The sequence below is a fragment of the Salvia splendens genome, chromosome 10, assembly GCF_004379255.2.
Source record: "Salvia splendens isolate huo1 chromosome 10, SspV2, whole genome shotgun sequence".
NCBI lineage: Eukaryota > Viridiplantae > Streptophyta > Magnoliopsida > Lamiales > Lamiaceae > Salvia > Salvia splendens.
Genome location: NC_056041.1, coordinates 12,403,876 through 12,419,273, shown reverse-complemented (window position 1 = coordinate 12,419,273; position 15,398 = coordinate 12,403,876). Strand labels below are relative to the sequence as shown.

General features: G+C 38.3%; 2 protein-coding genes across 3 annotated transcripts; both read left to right on the top strand.

Annotated features, from left to right (window-relative positions):
* Positions 1-8,370: 8,370 nt before the first annotated feature.
* On the top strand, positions 8,371-12,968 carry LOC121752076 (pyrophosphate-energized vacuolar membrane proton pump-like). Its single transcript, XM_042146952.1, has 8 exons — positions 8,371-8,744; positions 9,936-10,510; positions 10,587-10,966; positions 11,187-11,273; positions 11,363-11,693; positions 11,811-12,221; positions 12,305-12,364; positions 12,451-12,968. The coding sequence occupies exons 1-8, from the start codon at positions 8,498-8,500 to the stop codon at positions 12,655-12,657; spliced, it is 2,298 nt and encodes a 765-aa protein (XP_042002886.1). The 5' UTR covers positions 8,371-8,497; the 3' UTR covers positions 12,658-12,968.
* A 551-nt stretch (positions 12,969-13,519) lies between these two features.
* On the top strand, positions 13,520-15,334 carry LOC121750860 (triphosphate tunnel metalloenzyme 3-like). Of its 2 annotated transcripts, none has more exons than XM_042145492.1 (2): positions 13,520-14,187; positions 15,059-15,334. In XM_042145492.1, exon 1 carries the CDS (start codon positions 13,573-13,575, stop codon positions 14,179-14,181), a length of 609 nt encoding a protein of 202 aa, XP_042001426.1. In that variant the 5' UTR covers positions 13,520-13,572; the 3' UTR covers positions 14,182-14,187; positions 15,059-15,334. The 2 variants fall into 2 exon arrangements, with proteins under 2 accessions (XP_042001426.1, XP_042001425.1); XM_042145491.1 differs by having other exon boundaries at positions 14,879-15,334.
* The last annotated feature ends 64 nt before the right edge of the window (positions 15,335-15,398 follow it).

Genomic DNA, 15,398 nt, shown 5'->3' with positions numbered 1-15,398 from the left:
TGTCCGTGGACGTAGCCAACACAACGTTGGTGAACCACGTAAATTCTGTGTCTATTTACGTTCTTTCGTTTATCGATTACAGAATTACTCTATTCTGTCATAACAAACTAGTATCAGAGCCTGGTTTTCGGACTAGGGTTTTGAATTCCGCATCTGTTAGGGTTTCTGTGTTAATCGATCAAGATGTCTGCTCTGAACGTGAAGGTCGACAAATTCACCGGGGGAAATAGTTTTGCCTTATGGCAGATCAAGATGCGATCCCTGCTGAAGCAGCAGGGTTTGTGGGCGCCGCTCAAAACAAAGAAGACAATGGAGGATGATGAGGAATGGACAACCTTAGATGAAAAGGCCCACTCGACCATCATGTTGTGCATGTCTGACGATGTTATCATCGAAGTTGCTGATCAGGAGACTGTTGCTGCCCTTTGGATGAAGTTGGAGAGTTTATACATGACGAAGTCTCTAACCAACAAGCTGCTCCTGAAGCAACGTTTGTTTCGATTACGCATGTAGGAAGGTATGCCCCTTCGGGATCATCTGAAAAATTTGAACAAAATTTTGCTGGATTTGCATAATGTTGATGTTAAAGTAGAAGACGAGGATGTTGCTTTAATTCTGCTAGTTTCTTTGCCTGAGTCGTACGAGAATTTCGTTGAGTCTTTTATGACTGGGAAAGAAACTCTGTGTTTGGAGCATGTTCGATCTGCTCTTCACATCAGAGAGGATCGTCAACAGGCAACGAGTTCAGCCACATAAAATCTGGCATCGGGATTATCTTTTACAGGTAAGGGACAGAAGAAATTCGGACAGAAGAAGCAGAACTCCAAAGGTTCAAAAGCTCCTAAAGCCCCTAAGTCAAATGACATTTGCAGATATTGTAAAGAACCAGGGCATTGGAAGGTTGATTGTCCAAAGATAAAGAAGAAATTGGGCAAGAAAGAGGATGCTAACGGTTCTGCGACTGTGGCAGAAGCTGATAGCGCAAACTCGGAAGAAGAACTGGCCTTGGTTGCGGATGCACAGCCACACTGTAATGACGAGTGGATTTTGGATTCTGGAGCATCGTATCATCTTTGTCCTCACATGGAGTATTTCACCACTTATGAGCAGATAGATGGAGGCAATGTTACCATGGCCAACAGTGTTGTCTGCAAGGTGGTTGGCATCGGCTCAATCAGGATTAGGACGCATGATGAGGTATTCTGCACCTTGAACGATGTTAGGCATGTTCCACAGAAGACAAAGAATTTGATATTGCTGTGTACTTTACAGTAAGGGTCTCAGTTTCAAAGGTGAAGGTGGAGTAATGTGTATTTTGAAAGGTTCGAAGGTGGTTCTGACAGCTCTGAAACAAGGTACCTTGTATGTTCTGAGAGGTTCCATCGTGCCAAATTCTACTGATATTGCATCATCCGAGGTTGCAACCAAGGATATGACCAAGCTGTGGCATATGAGGCTTGGTCATATGGGAAAACGTGGCATTAGAATCATGTCAAATCGTGATTTTCTTTCTGGGCATAAAGTGCAGAAACTTGATTTCTGCGAACACCGTGTATTTGGGAAGCTTCATCGCAGCAAGTTTCCAAAGAAGGGTGTTCATCGAACGAAGGGGACACTTGACTATATTCATATGGATTGTTGGGGTCCCTCACGTGTTGAATCTGTTGGAGGACACAAGTATTTTGTGTCGATGATTGATGACTACTCGAGGATGACCTGGGTGATTATGATGAAACATAAAGGTGAAGCATTCAAGAAGTTCAAAGAGTGGAAGACTCTGATTGAAAACCAGACAGGGAAGAAGATCAAGCGATTGAGAACAGATAACAGTCTGGAATTTTGTTAGTCTGAGTTCAATGAGTTCTGCAGGAGTGAAGGGATCGTTCGACATCACACCGTTAGACATACACCACAACAAAATGGTGTGGCAGAACGCATGAATCAGACATTGTTGGAGAGAGCAAGATGCATGCTCTTTCATGTTGGTTTGACTAGGAAGTTTTGGGCAAAGGTAGTAAACGCGGCGTGTTATCTGATCAACCGTGGTCCTCACACTGGCATTGACTGTAAGATACCTTACGAGGTATGGTCTAATGATATGCCTGCAGATTATTCTTCGCTTAGAGTTTTTGGTTGTACTGTTTATCATCATGTCAGTGAGGGTAAACTAAAACCGAGAGCTAAGAAGGGTATATTTGTTGGTTATGGGAATGGAGTTAAGGGATACAGAATCTGGTTGCTTTCAGAGGATAGAATTATTCTCAGTCGGAAAGTGGTGTTTGATGAAAATTCTATGCTTAACTCCACTGTGAAGTCTATTGCTGCATAGGATTTGGAAGGTATTGATAAACAGGTGGAGCTGCAAGTCACTCACGATAAGAGTGAATAATAACTCCAAGGTGGAGAAGATCAACACACTACTGCTGAAGCTACTATTGATACTACTAGTTCTGATGTTCATCCAGAAGCTCGTCAGAGAAGCATTGCTATTGACAGAGCTAGGAGGACAGGTGTGAAGCCTCCGTTGAAGTACGGCTTTGAGGACATTATGGCATATGCACTACAAGTTGCCAGTGAGGTGGAAGATGAACCATCCACCTATAAGGAAGCTGTTTCGGGTAGTGAGCGTGCTAAATGGCTCGCTGCAATGGGAGAAGAGATGGAATCACTATGGAAGAATCTGACATGAGAACTAGTCAAACGACCTAAGGGGAGAAAGATTGTTACTTGCAAATGGATCTTCAAGAAGAAGGAGGAGATCACAGTAGATGAGGGTATTAGATACAAAGCTCGGCTAGTTGCAAGATGGTTCACGCAGAAGGAGGGGGTTGACTACAATGAGATTTTCTCGCCAGTGGTCAGACATACTTCCATCAGAGTGTTACTAGCGATGGTTGCACATTGTGATCTGGAGCTTGAGCAACTAGACGTGAAGACAACTTTCCTACACGGGTTGCTTGAAGAAGATATCTACATGACTCAGCCAGAGGGATTCGTGGTTCCTGGCAAGGAGGATTATGTTTGCAAGCTGAAAAAGTCCTTGTATGGACTAAAGCAGTCTCCGAGACAATGGTATAAGAGATTTGACAGCTACATGGTCCAGCTGGGATACAGCAGGAGCCCATATGATTGTTGTGTGTATCACAACACAACTGATGATGGTTCCGTGATCTATCTCGTTCTGTATGTAGATGATATGCTTATAGCTGCAAAGTCGAAGTCCGAAATTCAGAAGTTGAAAGCTCATCTCGGTGCTGAATTTGATATGAAGGATTTGGGTGTTGCGAAGAAAATTCTGGGCATGGAGATATCTAGGGAAAGAGCAAAGAAGAAGCTCTGTTTGTCATAGAAGAGCTACATTGAGAAGATTCTGTCAAGATTTGGCATGTCTGGAGCTAAACCTATTGATACTCCAAGTGCTACAAAATATTCATCTGTCATCGGATAATGCACTGAAATCTGAAGTTGAGGAGGAGTACATGCCTCGAGTCTCGTACTCTAATGCAGTAGGGAGTTTGATGTACGCTATGGTCTGTACTAGACCAGACATAGCACATGATGTTAGTGTTGTTAGCAGGTTCATGGGACATCCGGGAAAGGAGCACTGGCAAGCCGTGAAGAGAATTTTTCGCTACTTGAGAGGTGCGTCTGATGTTGGTCTCATTTATGGAGGTGATACTCTTTGTTTAATGACTGGTTATTCTGATTCTGACTATGCTGGAGATGTCGATAGTAGAAGATCTATGACCAGTTATGTTTTCACTCTTGGCGGTTCTGTTGTTAGTTGGAAAGCAACTTTGCAGGCTGCTGTTACTTTGTCTACGACTGAAGCAGAGTATATGGCGTTGACAGAAGCTGCTAAAGTGGGAATATGGTTGAAAGGGCTAGTTGGTGATCTTGGTTTAAATCAAGATCAAGTTGTTGTGTTATGCGATAGCCAGAGTGCTATTTGTTTAGCCAAAGATCAAGTCCACCATGAGATGACTAAACATATTGATGTGAGGTATCATTTTCTGAAGCCGGTCCCCCAGAGCAAGTTTCAACATTGTTTGGACTTGCTTAATGTCATGAGCTGTTAGTTGCATGTGGAGGGCAAATTTGAGGCAAGGATGTAGAAGTTTGTTCGTTTGGTATTATGATGATGCATTTGGAAGGATGATTCAAGTCAATGTAGAGATTTGTTAGTATGCCTTGAATTTGTTTCCTAATTGGGATATAATTATGTTTCTTAATTAGGATAGTATCTCATGTGTGCCTATTTATATGGGAGTAGAGCACATAATTCTTCGATCTGAAATCTGTAACAACAGTCATAATATAATTTGTTCTCCGTTCTTGCCCGTGGACGTAACCAACACAACGTTGGCGAACCACGTAAATTTCGTGTCTCTTTACGTTCTTTCGTTTGTCGATTACACAATTACTCTATTCTGTTATAACAAGGTGGTTTCCAAAGTTGATGGGACAAAACACCCAACATGATTAACAAAAAAATTTGGAGAAATATCGAACACGTGAAACAATTAAAGTATATAAGCAAAAATCATTAAATCATCAATATGTGAATCTACACCATCATGGAGTATAAGAATTAAACACTCACGCAACTACGCAAGATGCATTCAAGTGCTATTTAACTTTCGTCAATTAAACTACTAGTTTTTATTGGTACATAGAATTATCTAATACTCCAAGTACTACACTATAATAAAAAAACCGTTAGTACAATTTTTAATATAATTAATGACGTTAATTCGTGTTTTTAAATATACCATAAATGCTTTAAAAAGTGTTTTTATTGTTGGTGTTCCAATTAAAATTAGAGGATGCAAATGGAAGCGTCCTAAAAAAGTAAAAGATTAATTGTCCATAACGTAGGAACGCATTCTTTTGCGTCCTAAATTGTTGTTATTTTTAAAAACTTTATAACGCAAGTGATTGCATCTCAATTTTGTTGTTCTTAAAAAATACAAGAACTAAGTTTTTTTAGTGATAATTATATACAATCATGTAAAAATTAATTTATACTCCCCCAGTCCCATAAAAATATGGGCGGATGAGATGACACTAGAATTAAGACAAAATTGGTAAAATAAGAGAGATGAGGAGAATGGTATGGTAAAGTAAGAGAGACGAGGAGAATAGTAGTTAAAGTAGAGTTATTAAATTGATTTAAATTTCCATAAATGGAATGCACCAATTTTTATGGTACGGATGAAAATGGAAAGTGCACATATTTTTATAGGAAGGAAGGAGTATTAAATTAAATTATAATTATAACTATAGAGTATGAATTTAGGTTCGATATGTAAAATACCCCCTTATGCGAATAGTGAAAATAATGGGGGTAGAAAAAGACGCAAGTTTTGGAAATAAGTGAATGCATGGTGATGATTGTATTTTAAGAATTATATGAATAATCGGTGGGATATGATTGCACGCCATTCAATACACGATAATAAATTCGTTGCACTTATATATACTACTGCTGCTAATAATTCGATCAAGATATGGATTGTAACTTAAAAAATAATTTGCTAGAATTTATTCATGGAGTGAAAGTAAATGGAAAGAAGTTTGCAGACACAAAAGTCCCATCTTTACCCTAATAATTACAGTGATTGAAGTTGGCACTGCATCTTATAGATGCCCAAGTTGTTTGTTGTGAATAAATAAATAATTAAACGGGTAATTGTATTTTAATTTTTTCTTTGAAATTTTGTAAGTTAGATCTAATTAGTGTGGGTTTGGACGTGGTAACAATCTTGATGTAGAATTTCGACAACCAACCATTATTTAATTTGTTCGACGATTTCTTTTGTTAGAAATTCTCATCCACTTCATTTGTTTTCTCATACACTTGTTTTGCCCTTTTTCTTTCTTTTAGTATTTTATTTCGATGGAGAAAGTGTGAAAATGAGAACTGTAGCATGTTGGTGTGACTTGAGCCCGCATATCCATAGACTTTGTCGACGTGTTTCCAAGAAATTGTCAATGCTTAATTAAATAAGTAGGCACCTAATGAATTATTAATTATTTATATATGTGAGTTACATAATGTAACTCCATGTCTCAAAATATAATATTGTAGAGTTGGTCTCCAACTAAGGAGGACTGGTGGTTGGCTTGTACTAATAAGCATTTCAATATACATATAAATGCAGCCTTTAATAACTTAGTACTATCATTTTGTAATTTTTATCATTATAGTTACCAGAGTTTATATAGTATGCTTTGCGATTTGAATTTTGTAGTATGTCTTTAAAAAGATGCTCCATGAATATTTATTTATGTTAATAAAACCTCAACCTTTATAATTTTTCTACTTTTGTTTTCGATCGAACGGCACGGAATTGCGGATAGAACTTCAAAAACACACACAATGCTGACGTCAGACGTCATTTGGATAACAAAAGCAAACGGATAGATTCTAACATAATATGCGGCGAAATTACGACTTTTTTTAATTCCCAATTTACCATTCAGATTAGTACACAATTTGTGTTCAAATTTGTAATCACCATAAACAAATTTGTTTAGCGCGACCATAATAATATCGTGATTCTGTTGTTGAACGCAACTACAACCCATTTTCATATAAAAATAAAAATGGTGCTCAATTAATTATATAGAAAGTGACACTATAGTTTTGAAATAAAGAATGTGAATATTTTTTACTTCTTAGGTATAAGTCATTTGCTTAATCTTTTCTTATCCATTACGGTATTACTAATTCGTACGAAACCTAAAATGCGATTACAATTAATTATCAATTAATTGCAATTTTGTTCGTTTTAATATGAATGGAGTAAAATGGAATGACTATTTATACTTATAGCTCTTACTATATTTTATTTAGTGCAGTACTACGTCCGTCCCAACTTAAATACTTCTAGCTCTTATAGTATTTTATTTTATTTTTTTGTTTAGTGTAGTTATTGCCTTCATTTCAATTCAGTCTTTTTTTCTTTTGAATTATCTCTATGTTATATAGAAAGTTTCATTTGAAAATATGGACTCCCATGTTTTATGTTATCTCATGGATTACTATAGTATATCTAGAATAAGATCACATTCTATGAGTTTAAATCAAATCGGAAATTTGAGAATAAAAATTGTTGTGGAGCTTGAATATTTGATACATGTCTAAAATTCAAATTATCCTTTTCTACCATGCTAATTGATTGAAAACTTTTACATGTTGTCTATGCATATTCCTTTTACTAAATTATCCTAAAAAGAATATGGCTGCGCATTCCTTATGTCTGCACATTGCTTTTAAGAGCATACATTCCACTCCGGAGGTACGAGATAGAGCAAGGACAATTTGCAAGCATCTTGTCCGCCAAATAGTTCCCTAACCAAGAGATGGAGGGAAGTACCCCTCTCCCACCCCCACCCCACCCCACCCCTCGTCGGCCAATGAGGAGCGTCCGTTACTTCATTTGCCCAACTTTTACTAATCTATTTCAAAATTAAATAAAACTACAGTTTCACGATGATCCATGCTTAGAATTGGATCAATTGAATTAATGAAATATTGTTTTTTAAATGAGTGAATTTTGCATTGATTGAAAGAGCCATTTATAGACATATTTTCAGTTTCAACATTGCTTGTGAGTTTAAGATGAGACAATTGGTTTTACGCTTATAAAATTTTCGATGTTTGCTCTATGAGTTTGTTGACATTTCAATAACAAATTAATACTTCATCTAGTCATAAATGAGTTTTGGTAAAATCTAAAGATTGTGGGTTCAAAACCCAATTTCATACTTATGTGGATTCAAATATCAATTCCATCATTTTTAAAATTTTAATTCTTATTATATGAAGTAGTATATATATATTTTTATTTTATTGCATTCTTTTTTTTTTCTCTTTTATAATAGCATGTTTATACTCTCATTATTATATGAATTTTTAGTAAAAAAAATTGATATATCATTTTAATTAGAATATTAATATACTATTTTAATTAAATTTAATGAGTTTGTGAATCTTTTATTTTCAATTACTACTAATATTCTAGCACTTTAATTTTCTTTTTTCCTTTTCCTATGTTTTTCAAGGGGTAAACACCTCTTTTCTAAAGTAATGTCTTTTTGTAGTTGGGTTATTCCGCATATACAACCACTAATTAACTAGTAGTATAAATTAAGTATTTAATAAGATACCTATAAAATTGCACAAACTTACTGCGGATAATTTGACACGTCAGCCTGCGGTATATCCAAATCCAATATACCGAAGGAGCCCATAGTTAGACGGTGCACCTTCGGGTAGAGTAGCATTGCCCTTGACTCGAAGAATTTTGCTAGGATTTAAAATCCTATAAATATCCTTGACAGGCCTTGCTCGAAAACCTCCTCAAATTCCTTAGACCTCTTTCTGTCACTTTCATTCTCTCGCCGCTCTTTTTATTTCAATTTTTTGTTTCCTCTTTTGTCTTTAATTATTCCGGTATATTCCGGCGAGCTAGTTAGGGTTCCGGAGAGAATGGCATTGCTGTCAGATCTGGGCACCGAGATCGCGATTCCGGTGTGCGCCGTCATCGGAATCATTTTCTCGCTCGTGCAGTGGTTCTTCGTCTCCCGCGTCAAGGTCTCGGTGGACCGCTCCGGAGACGCCGCGGTCAAGAACGGGAAGAATGGGAACGCCGACTACTTGATTGAGGAGGAGGAAGGCATTAATGACCACAACGTCGTCGCCAAGTGCGCCGAGATCCAGAACGCCATTTCTGAGGGTGAGAGTTGTTACAGATCTCTCTTCAATTCGCCTAGATCTGTGTTTTGGTTGTTTATTATGTTTCGTTATGTGTAAGTATGGTTGTCTCTGCTTGCTTACTTGATTTTGAGCTCTGCTTTTTGCTGCCGAGTGTTGATAAGTTGCGAGGATACTGAAAGTTTATTTATTTCAACTTTTTTTGCCTAATTATTTTTTTAGTAAAGCCGGTGTTTTGTTAGCTGTGGTTTGTAGAGATTTTTTTTTGTATTTATGATTGCGTTGTTGATTTATAAGATGTTTAGTGATATTGTTTTAGCTGCAAACATGATTTTGTATCCACAACCATTTCTTTTGCAGATTTGCAGTTAAAACTATTAGATTATTTAGTTTAGGAACTTTATTTATGGCCAAATATCCTTCTTCATTTACTAATGGATTACAAAATTATATTTTCACCGCTTGAATTCAAGTTTCGTTTTTGGCTTGAAACTTCAGAAATGGATCAAAATTATGATCACCGACAGAGGTTATATAGTTTAATAGAGGTTTCAGGGCTATCCTCTTACATTTAATATTATGAATTTTTATTTTAAATATTACTAGGTACTTTTCTCATTATGATTTATTATCGTGGCGGCGGATTTAAATCTTAGGGTTTCTTGCTCGCCGATTTATGATTTGTGTGCTGTGGTTTTACTCTATTGCTGGTATATATATGACGTGGCATTGAGAATTGAAACGGATCTTATTTTCCTACGTTATTGCCTCTGCGCTTTATTTTCTTTGCCTCTAATGTACCAAAATCTTGGGAAGGTTGTCTTAATAATTTTAATTAATTAATTATTAGTAATTTAATATATTAATGCTGCACTCATCGTGTAGGGATAACTTGGGAGTGAGCTTCTTATTGTCTTACATGAATTAAAATATTCAAGTGGCTAATACCTATAATTAGTAAAACAAGAATACTTTATGCTGATGCCTCTCTTGGAGCATGTGAGGTGCTTATGCTTCTGGGTTGTTCTATGCAGTGTTTCTCTAATACCTTTTTGCTTGAGAACATAACTTGCTTCATTGCAAAGCATTTTTGTTCAATTTTCTGGGCTACCTAAATTGATTAATTGACTATGATGTGTTCCTTAATTGTGCAGTTAAACACGATAAATTTGCTTTAGCTGGTACTAATGTTTTTTTTTTTCTGGTTTTACAGGCGCTACATCTTTTTTGTTTACTGAGTACCAATATGTGGGAATTTTCATGGTTGCTTTCGCTATCCTCATCTTCCTCTTCCTGGGTTCCGTTGAGGGTTTCAGCACAAGTTTCCGACCCTGCACTTATGATCAGGAAAAGCTTTGCAAGCCTGCTCTTGCAACTGCTATCTTCAGTACAGTTTCCTTCTTGCTTGGTGCCATCACCTCTGTCGTTTCTGGTTTCCTCGGGATGAAAATTGCAACCTATGCTAATGCAAGGACAACATTGGAAGCTAGAAAGGGTGTTGGAAAAGCTTTCATTGTTGCATTCAGATCTGGTGCAGTTATGGGTTTTCTGCTTGCTGCAAATGGCCTATTGGTTTTATACATTACCATCAATCTATTCAAGATCTACTATGGTGATGATTGGGAAGGACTTTTTGAGGCAATCACTGGATATGGTCTTGGTGGATCCTCCATGGCTTTGTTCGGAAGAGTAGGTGGTGGTATTTACACCAAGGCTGCTGATGTTGGTGCAGATCTTGTTGGAAAGGTTGAAAGGAATATCCCGGAAGATGATCCTAGGAACCCTGCTGTAAGCCCCCTATTCATCCCTGAAATTAATAATATTTTTGCAAGGGTATTGTACTGATGTCTGTTTTTTTCCTCAGGTGATTGCTGACAATGTTGGTGACAATGTTGGAGATATTGCTGGAATGGGGTCTGATCTTTTTGGTTCATATGCTGAGGCATCTTGTGCTGCTCTTGTTGTGGCTTCGATATCATCTTTTGGAATTTCTCATGACTTCACTGGAATGTGCTATCCGTTGCTTATTAGTTCCATGGGTATCCTGGTGTGCTTAATCACTACTCTCTTTGCTACTGACTTTTTTGAGATAAAGGCTGTCAAGGAGATTGAACCAGCATTGAAGAAGCAACTGATCATATCCACTATTTTTATGACCATTGGAATTGCAATTGTTACCTGGACTTGCTTGCCGTCATCATTCACAATCTTCAATTTTGGTGTTCAGAAAGATGTGAAAAACTGGTAAATATGCTTATATTCTGCTACAAAGATTAAATTTGTACTTCTCTAGTGGAGGGTTGCATTTCATTTTGCTAGATCATCAACCTTTTCTCTCTCTTTAGTTGCAAGGCTCACAGATATAAATATTTTGTGTTTTCTGCCTATTGTGCATTAATTTAATCCCGGCATCTGTCTGTGGCTTTGTTTGGAAGTTGTGTGCTAATTCATTGTAACATTGCAGGCAGCTATTCCTTTGCGTTTGTGTTGGACTTTGGGCTGGACTTATAATTGGATTTGTGACTGAATATTACACCAGCAATGCCTACAGGTGCAAATATGACTGTTTATTTCTTTTAAAACTACTTATGATTTCTTTTAAAATGGGTGTTTAAAACTTTTATTGATGTTTATGTGCAGCCCTGTCCAAGATGTTGCTGATTCCTGCAGAACCGGTGCTGCAACCAACGTTATATTTGGCCTTGCCTTGGGATACAAATCAGTCATTATTCCCATTTTTGCCATTGCAGCTAGCATTTTTGTTAGTTTCACATTTGCTGCTATGTATGGTATTGCTGTAGCAGCTCTGGGAATGCTAAGCACGATTGCTACTGGGTTAGCCATCGATGCTTACGGCCCCATCAGTGATAACGCTGGAGGTATCGCTGAGATGGCTGGCATGAGCCACCGGATTCGTGAGAGGACTGATGCCCTTGATGCTGCTGGGAACACCACCGCTGCTATTGGAAAGGTCTTGAAATATATTGTCATATTCCACATTTCCCCATCAAATCACGTGTAACATGCTCTCTACATGTGCACTTGCTGGATGTTACACTGTTACTAAACTCTTTAATTTTGTTCCCAGGGTTTCGCCATTGGGTCCGCTGCACTCGTCTCATTGGCTCTTTTCGGTGCCTTTGTGAGCCGTGCTGGAATCTCATCTGTTGATGTTCTGACCCCTAAAGTCTTCATTGGACTACTCGTCGGAGCTATGCTTCCTTACTGGTTCTCTGCCATGACCATGAAGAGTGTGGGAAGCGCAGCTTTGAAGATGGTTGAGGAAGTCCGCAGGCAGTTCAACACCATCCCTGGTCTCATGGAGGGTATTGCCAAGCCTGACTATGCTACATGTGTGAAGATCTCCACCGACGCTTCAATTAAGGAAATGATCCCCCCTGGCGCCCTAGTCATGCTCACACCCCTGATAGTCGGCACCTTTTTTGGCGTCGAGACCCTCTCTGGTGTTCTTGCTGGCTCACTCGTTTCTGGTGTCCAGGTATGATCTCTTGTTCTCGTGTTGATATTTAATGCTTGACGTTTAAATGTTATCTCCTTCGACTCATCTCTACCTTCATACAGATTGCGATTTCTGCATCCAACACCGGTGGTGCATGGGACAATGCAAAGAAGTACATTGAGGTAGTGACATGCTCTCACGAGTATCCTATAATCTCCAGTTTAGATTCGTATTTGTTGTCTAACACTCGGGCATATGTATCTTGTAGGCCGGTGCTTCGGAGCATGCACAAACTCTGGGGCCAAAGGGATCCGAGCCACACAAGGCGGCAGTGATTGGTGACACCATTGGAGACCCTCTGAAGGACACTTCAGGCCCGTCGCTGAACATTCTGATCAAGCTGATGGCTGTGGAGTCGCTGGTGTTTGCTCCCTTCTTCGCAACTCATGGCGGTCTGCTGTTCAAACTCTTCTGAAGAGTCAAATGCCAGCTTACTGTGTGGTTTATACCTTCTGCGGTTGTACGAGTTAGGTGGTAGTTAGATGGTTTTATTCCGATGAGAGGTGATGATGACGATGATACTTGTGGTGGAGGAGGTCATCCAAATCCACCACATCCTTGTCGTAGTTCCTATTTTGTTGTGTCATTTGCTGACATATACTAGCTTTCTAGTCTTATTTTCGTTGATTGTAATTTTGGTCGGCAACATGGATCCATTGGTGTTCATGAGTTTTCTTTGCCAAAATTTAACTGTTCTTTATATTTTTGAGGTGTGATTTTTTAGTATGAAGCGTTCAATCTTGTGTGGAGCCTTTATTTCAGCTTTTCTTGTGAAACATGAGATTAGTCAAAAAGAGTCGATTTAATGGCAGATTGGAATGTATTTGCACTTTTACTTCTACTTTGTAAAGCTTTCGTTTTTGCTTTTTGGCATGAGAAAAAGAAGCTTTCGTTTTTGCTTTTTGGCATGAGATTTTTTCTCAATTAATGATACACAAAGGAGTATAATTTTGTGTCCCAATTGAAAAATACATTCAAGTTTCATTATAAATGAAATATTTGTTTTTCGGCATTAGATTTTATGTAATGTTATTTTATGAGTTACTTGGGAGAGAATAAAGTATGAAAGATGAAAAAATAGAATTGATATCATTTTTATTTTAGAAAATGTTTAATTTTTAATGGACACTAAAAATAAAAAACGGTTCATTTTAATTGAATAGAGGGAGTATGGAAAACTAAATGAGGTGTAAAATCTAGGTCGGCTCTGACCCGGATCCACATAAAAGATCCGCACCGGTTCAATTCCAACCGTTTTCTCTGTTCCCAACCACCATTTCATTAGTCTATTATCTCACAATTCAAATCCAAATAATAATAAAACAATTTAATGGAAATTGAAGTGAAGCTCCGGCTCCCGTCCTCCGCCGCTCACGAGCGGCTCTCCGCCGTTCTCTCTGCCTACCACCGCCGCACTCACCTCCAAGAGAACCTCTTCTTCGACGGCCCCAATGCGGAGCTCGCGTCCAGCTTCGCCGCCCTCCGCATCCGCTTCTACGACCTCGACTCTCGCTGCGTTCTCTCTCTAAAATCGAAGCCCCAAATCTCAGGCGGAATCAGCCGCATCGAGGAGCAGGAGGAGCCTCTCGACCCCACCGTCGGCCGCCACTGCGCCGCCGATCCATCGCGGCTCCTCCTCATCGAGCCGTCCGACATAATTAGGAGGGTGAGGGAGGAGTTCGGTTTGGGCGGGAAGGGTTTGGTCTGTTTGGGGGGTTTTAGAAACGTGAGAGGGGTTTACGAGTGGAGCGGGCTAAAATTAGAAGTCGATGAGACGCTCTACAGCTTCGGCACGAGCTATGAGGTCGAATGCGAGAGCTCCGACCCCGATGAAGCGAAGAATTTGATCGAAGGGCTCCTGCAGAGCAATGGAATTGAGTATCAGTATTCGGAGAAATCAAAGTTCGCCGTTTTTCGATCAGGAAAGCTACCTGGATAGCTTGAGGTAGATAAAATTGTTACTTGAATTTGAATTTTATTGTTTTGATTGCTTTTCTTGTGTCAGAATTTGATGAATTGCAATTTAGGATTTGCCTGAAACTGAACATTATCTTCATTTGCAGATAATTGAAAATCTCTTTTTTTCAGTAGCTTCCAAGTAATGCCTTTGATTTTACTGGAGTATTATTTTTGTATAGTAGGTACTCCATAAGCTAATGTATCACTTGCTTTGATGGATTGATTAATTTTAAACGTATTTGCTCATCTAAGCCTATGTTTTATCTATCCATCATATCACACAAAGTAAACACATTGATATAAAATTGGTAGATTCTTGTGAAGTAATACTACTATATTAAATGGATTGCAATATGCAGCCACATATATAATTATTTCTCCATGAGAGAGAGGAGAAAATATCGAAATCCCTGTAATTTGTTCTACTAAATTCCTGTAACTGATTGATACTGAAGGGGGATGAAGGCGCTCAAATCTTTGCACGTTTTCTCTTTGTTAGGCATTGCTACAACTCATTAGCTTATACTATCACATTCTAACTCATCATTTTCCAGATCAAATGTACTAATATTTTCTGTAAGTATTATAGAGTTGACATTTTTGCATGTTTATCAATATATGCAAGATAGTTTTATACTTCCTCCACCCCTGAAAAATATAAACTTTTGGTTGGACAGAGAAAGAGTAGTGGAAGTAATGTTGGTGGAGAGTGGAGTCTAGTTGGATTTCCAAAATCAGGAAGTTCATACTTTTATGGACGAACTAAAAAGCAAATAGTTCGTACTTTTCATGGACGGGTGGAGTATATTTCTGGTTAGTTTTGTCTGATAGCCTCACTCTTCTTTTCTATGTGGTAGGTATTCAATTTACTTTTAGCAAATCCATGGTTGTTGATTCGGCAGTCAGAATCGACCTCGTATCCACGATGAGTGTATCCTAAGCAGCGGAAGTTCAAGAACATCCAGCAGTTGGGGAATGTGGGACTAGTTGAAACATGTTTATGTCTGCACCATTGTAAAGTCTTGAATCATGATAGTTAGGTTAGTACATTACAGAAATGAACATGAAGTTGTGGTGTATAACCTATTTATTTTAGTTTAATGGAAAATGTTTCAACCTGCTCTTGACCAAGATATGATGATGATTGGCATGGAATCTGAAATTTTCACTTCCTAACAGTCTTTATTGCACGTTATG

What these genes read in the sequence shown, in the direction of transcription:
- LOC121752076 (XM_042146952.1), top strand. Translation starts at nt 8,498, where the DNA reads ATGGCATTGCTGTCAGATCTGGGCACCGAGATCGCGATTCCGGTGTGC. An exon ending in CAGAAAGATGTGAAAAACTG is followed by an intron (nt 10,967 to 11,186) that starts GTAAATATGCTT and finishes GTAACATTGCAG; the next exon opens with GCAGCTATTCCTTTGCGTTT. An exon ending in CACTCGTTTCTGGTGTCCAG is followed by an intron (nt 12,222 to 12,304) that starts GTATGATCTCTT and finishes ACCTTCATACAG; the next exon opens with ATTGCGATTTCTGCATCCAA.
- LOC121750860 (XM_042145492.1), top strand. Translation starts at nt 13,573, where the DNA reads ATGGAAATTGAAGTGAAGCTCCGGCTCCCGTCCTCCGCCGCTCACGAG.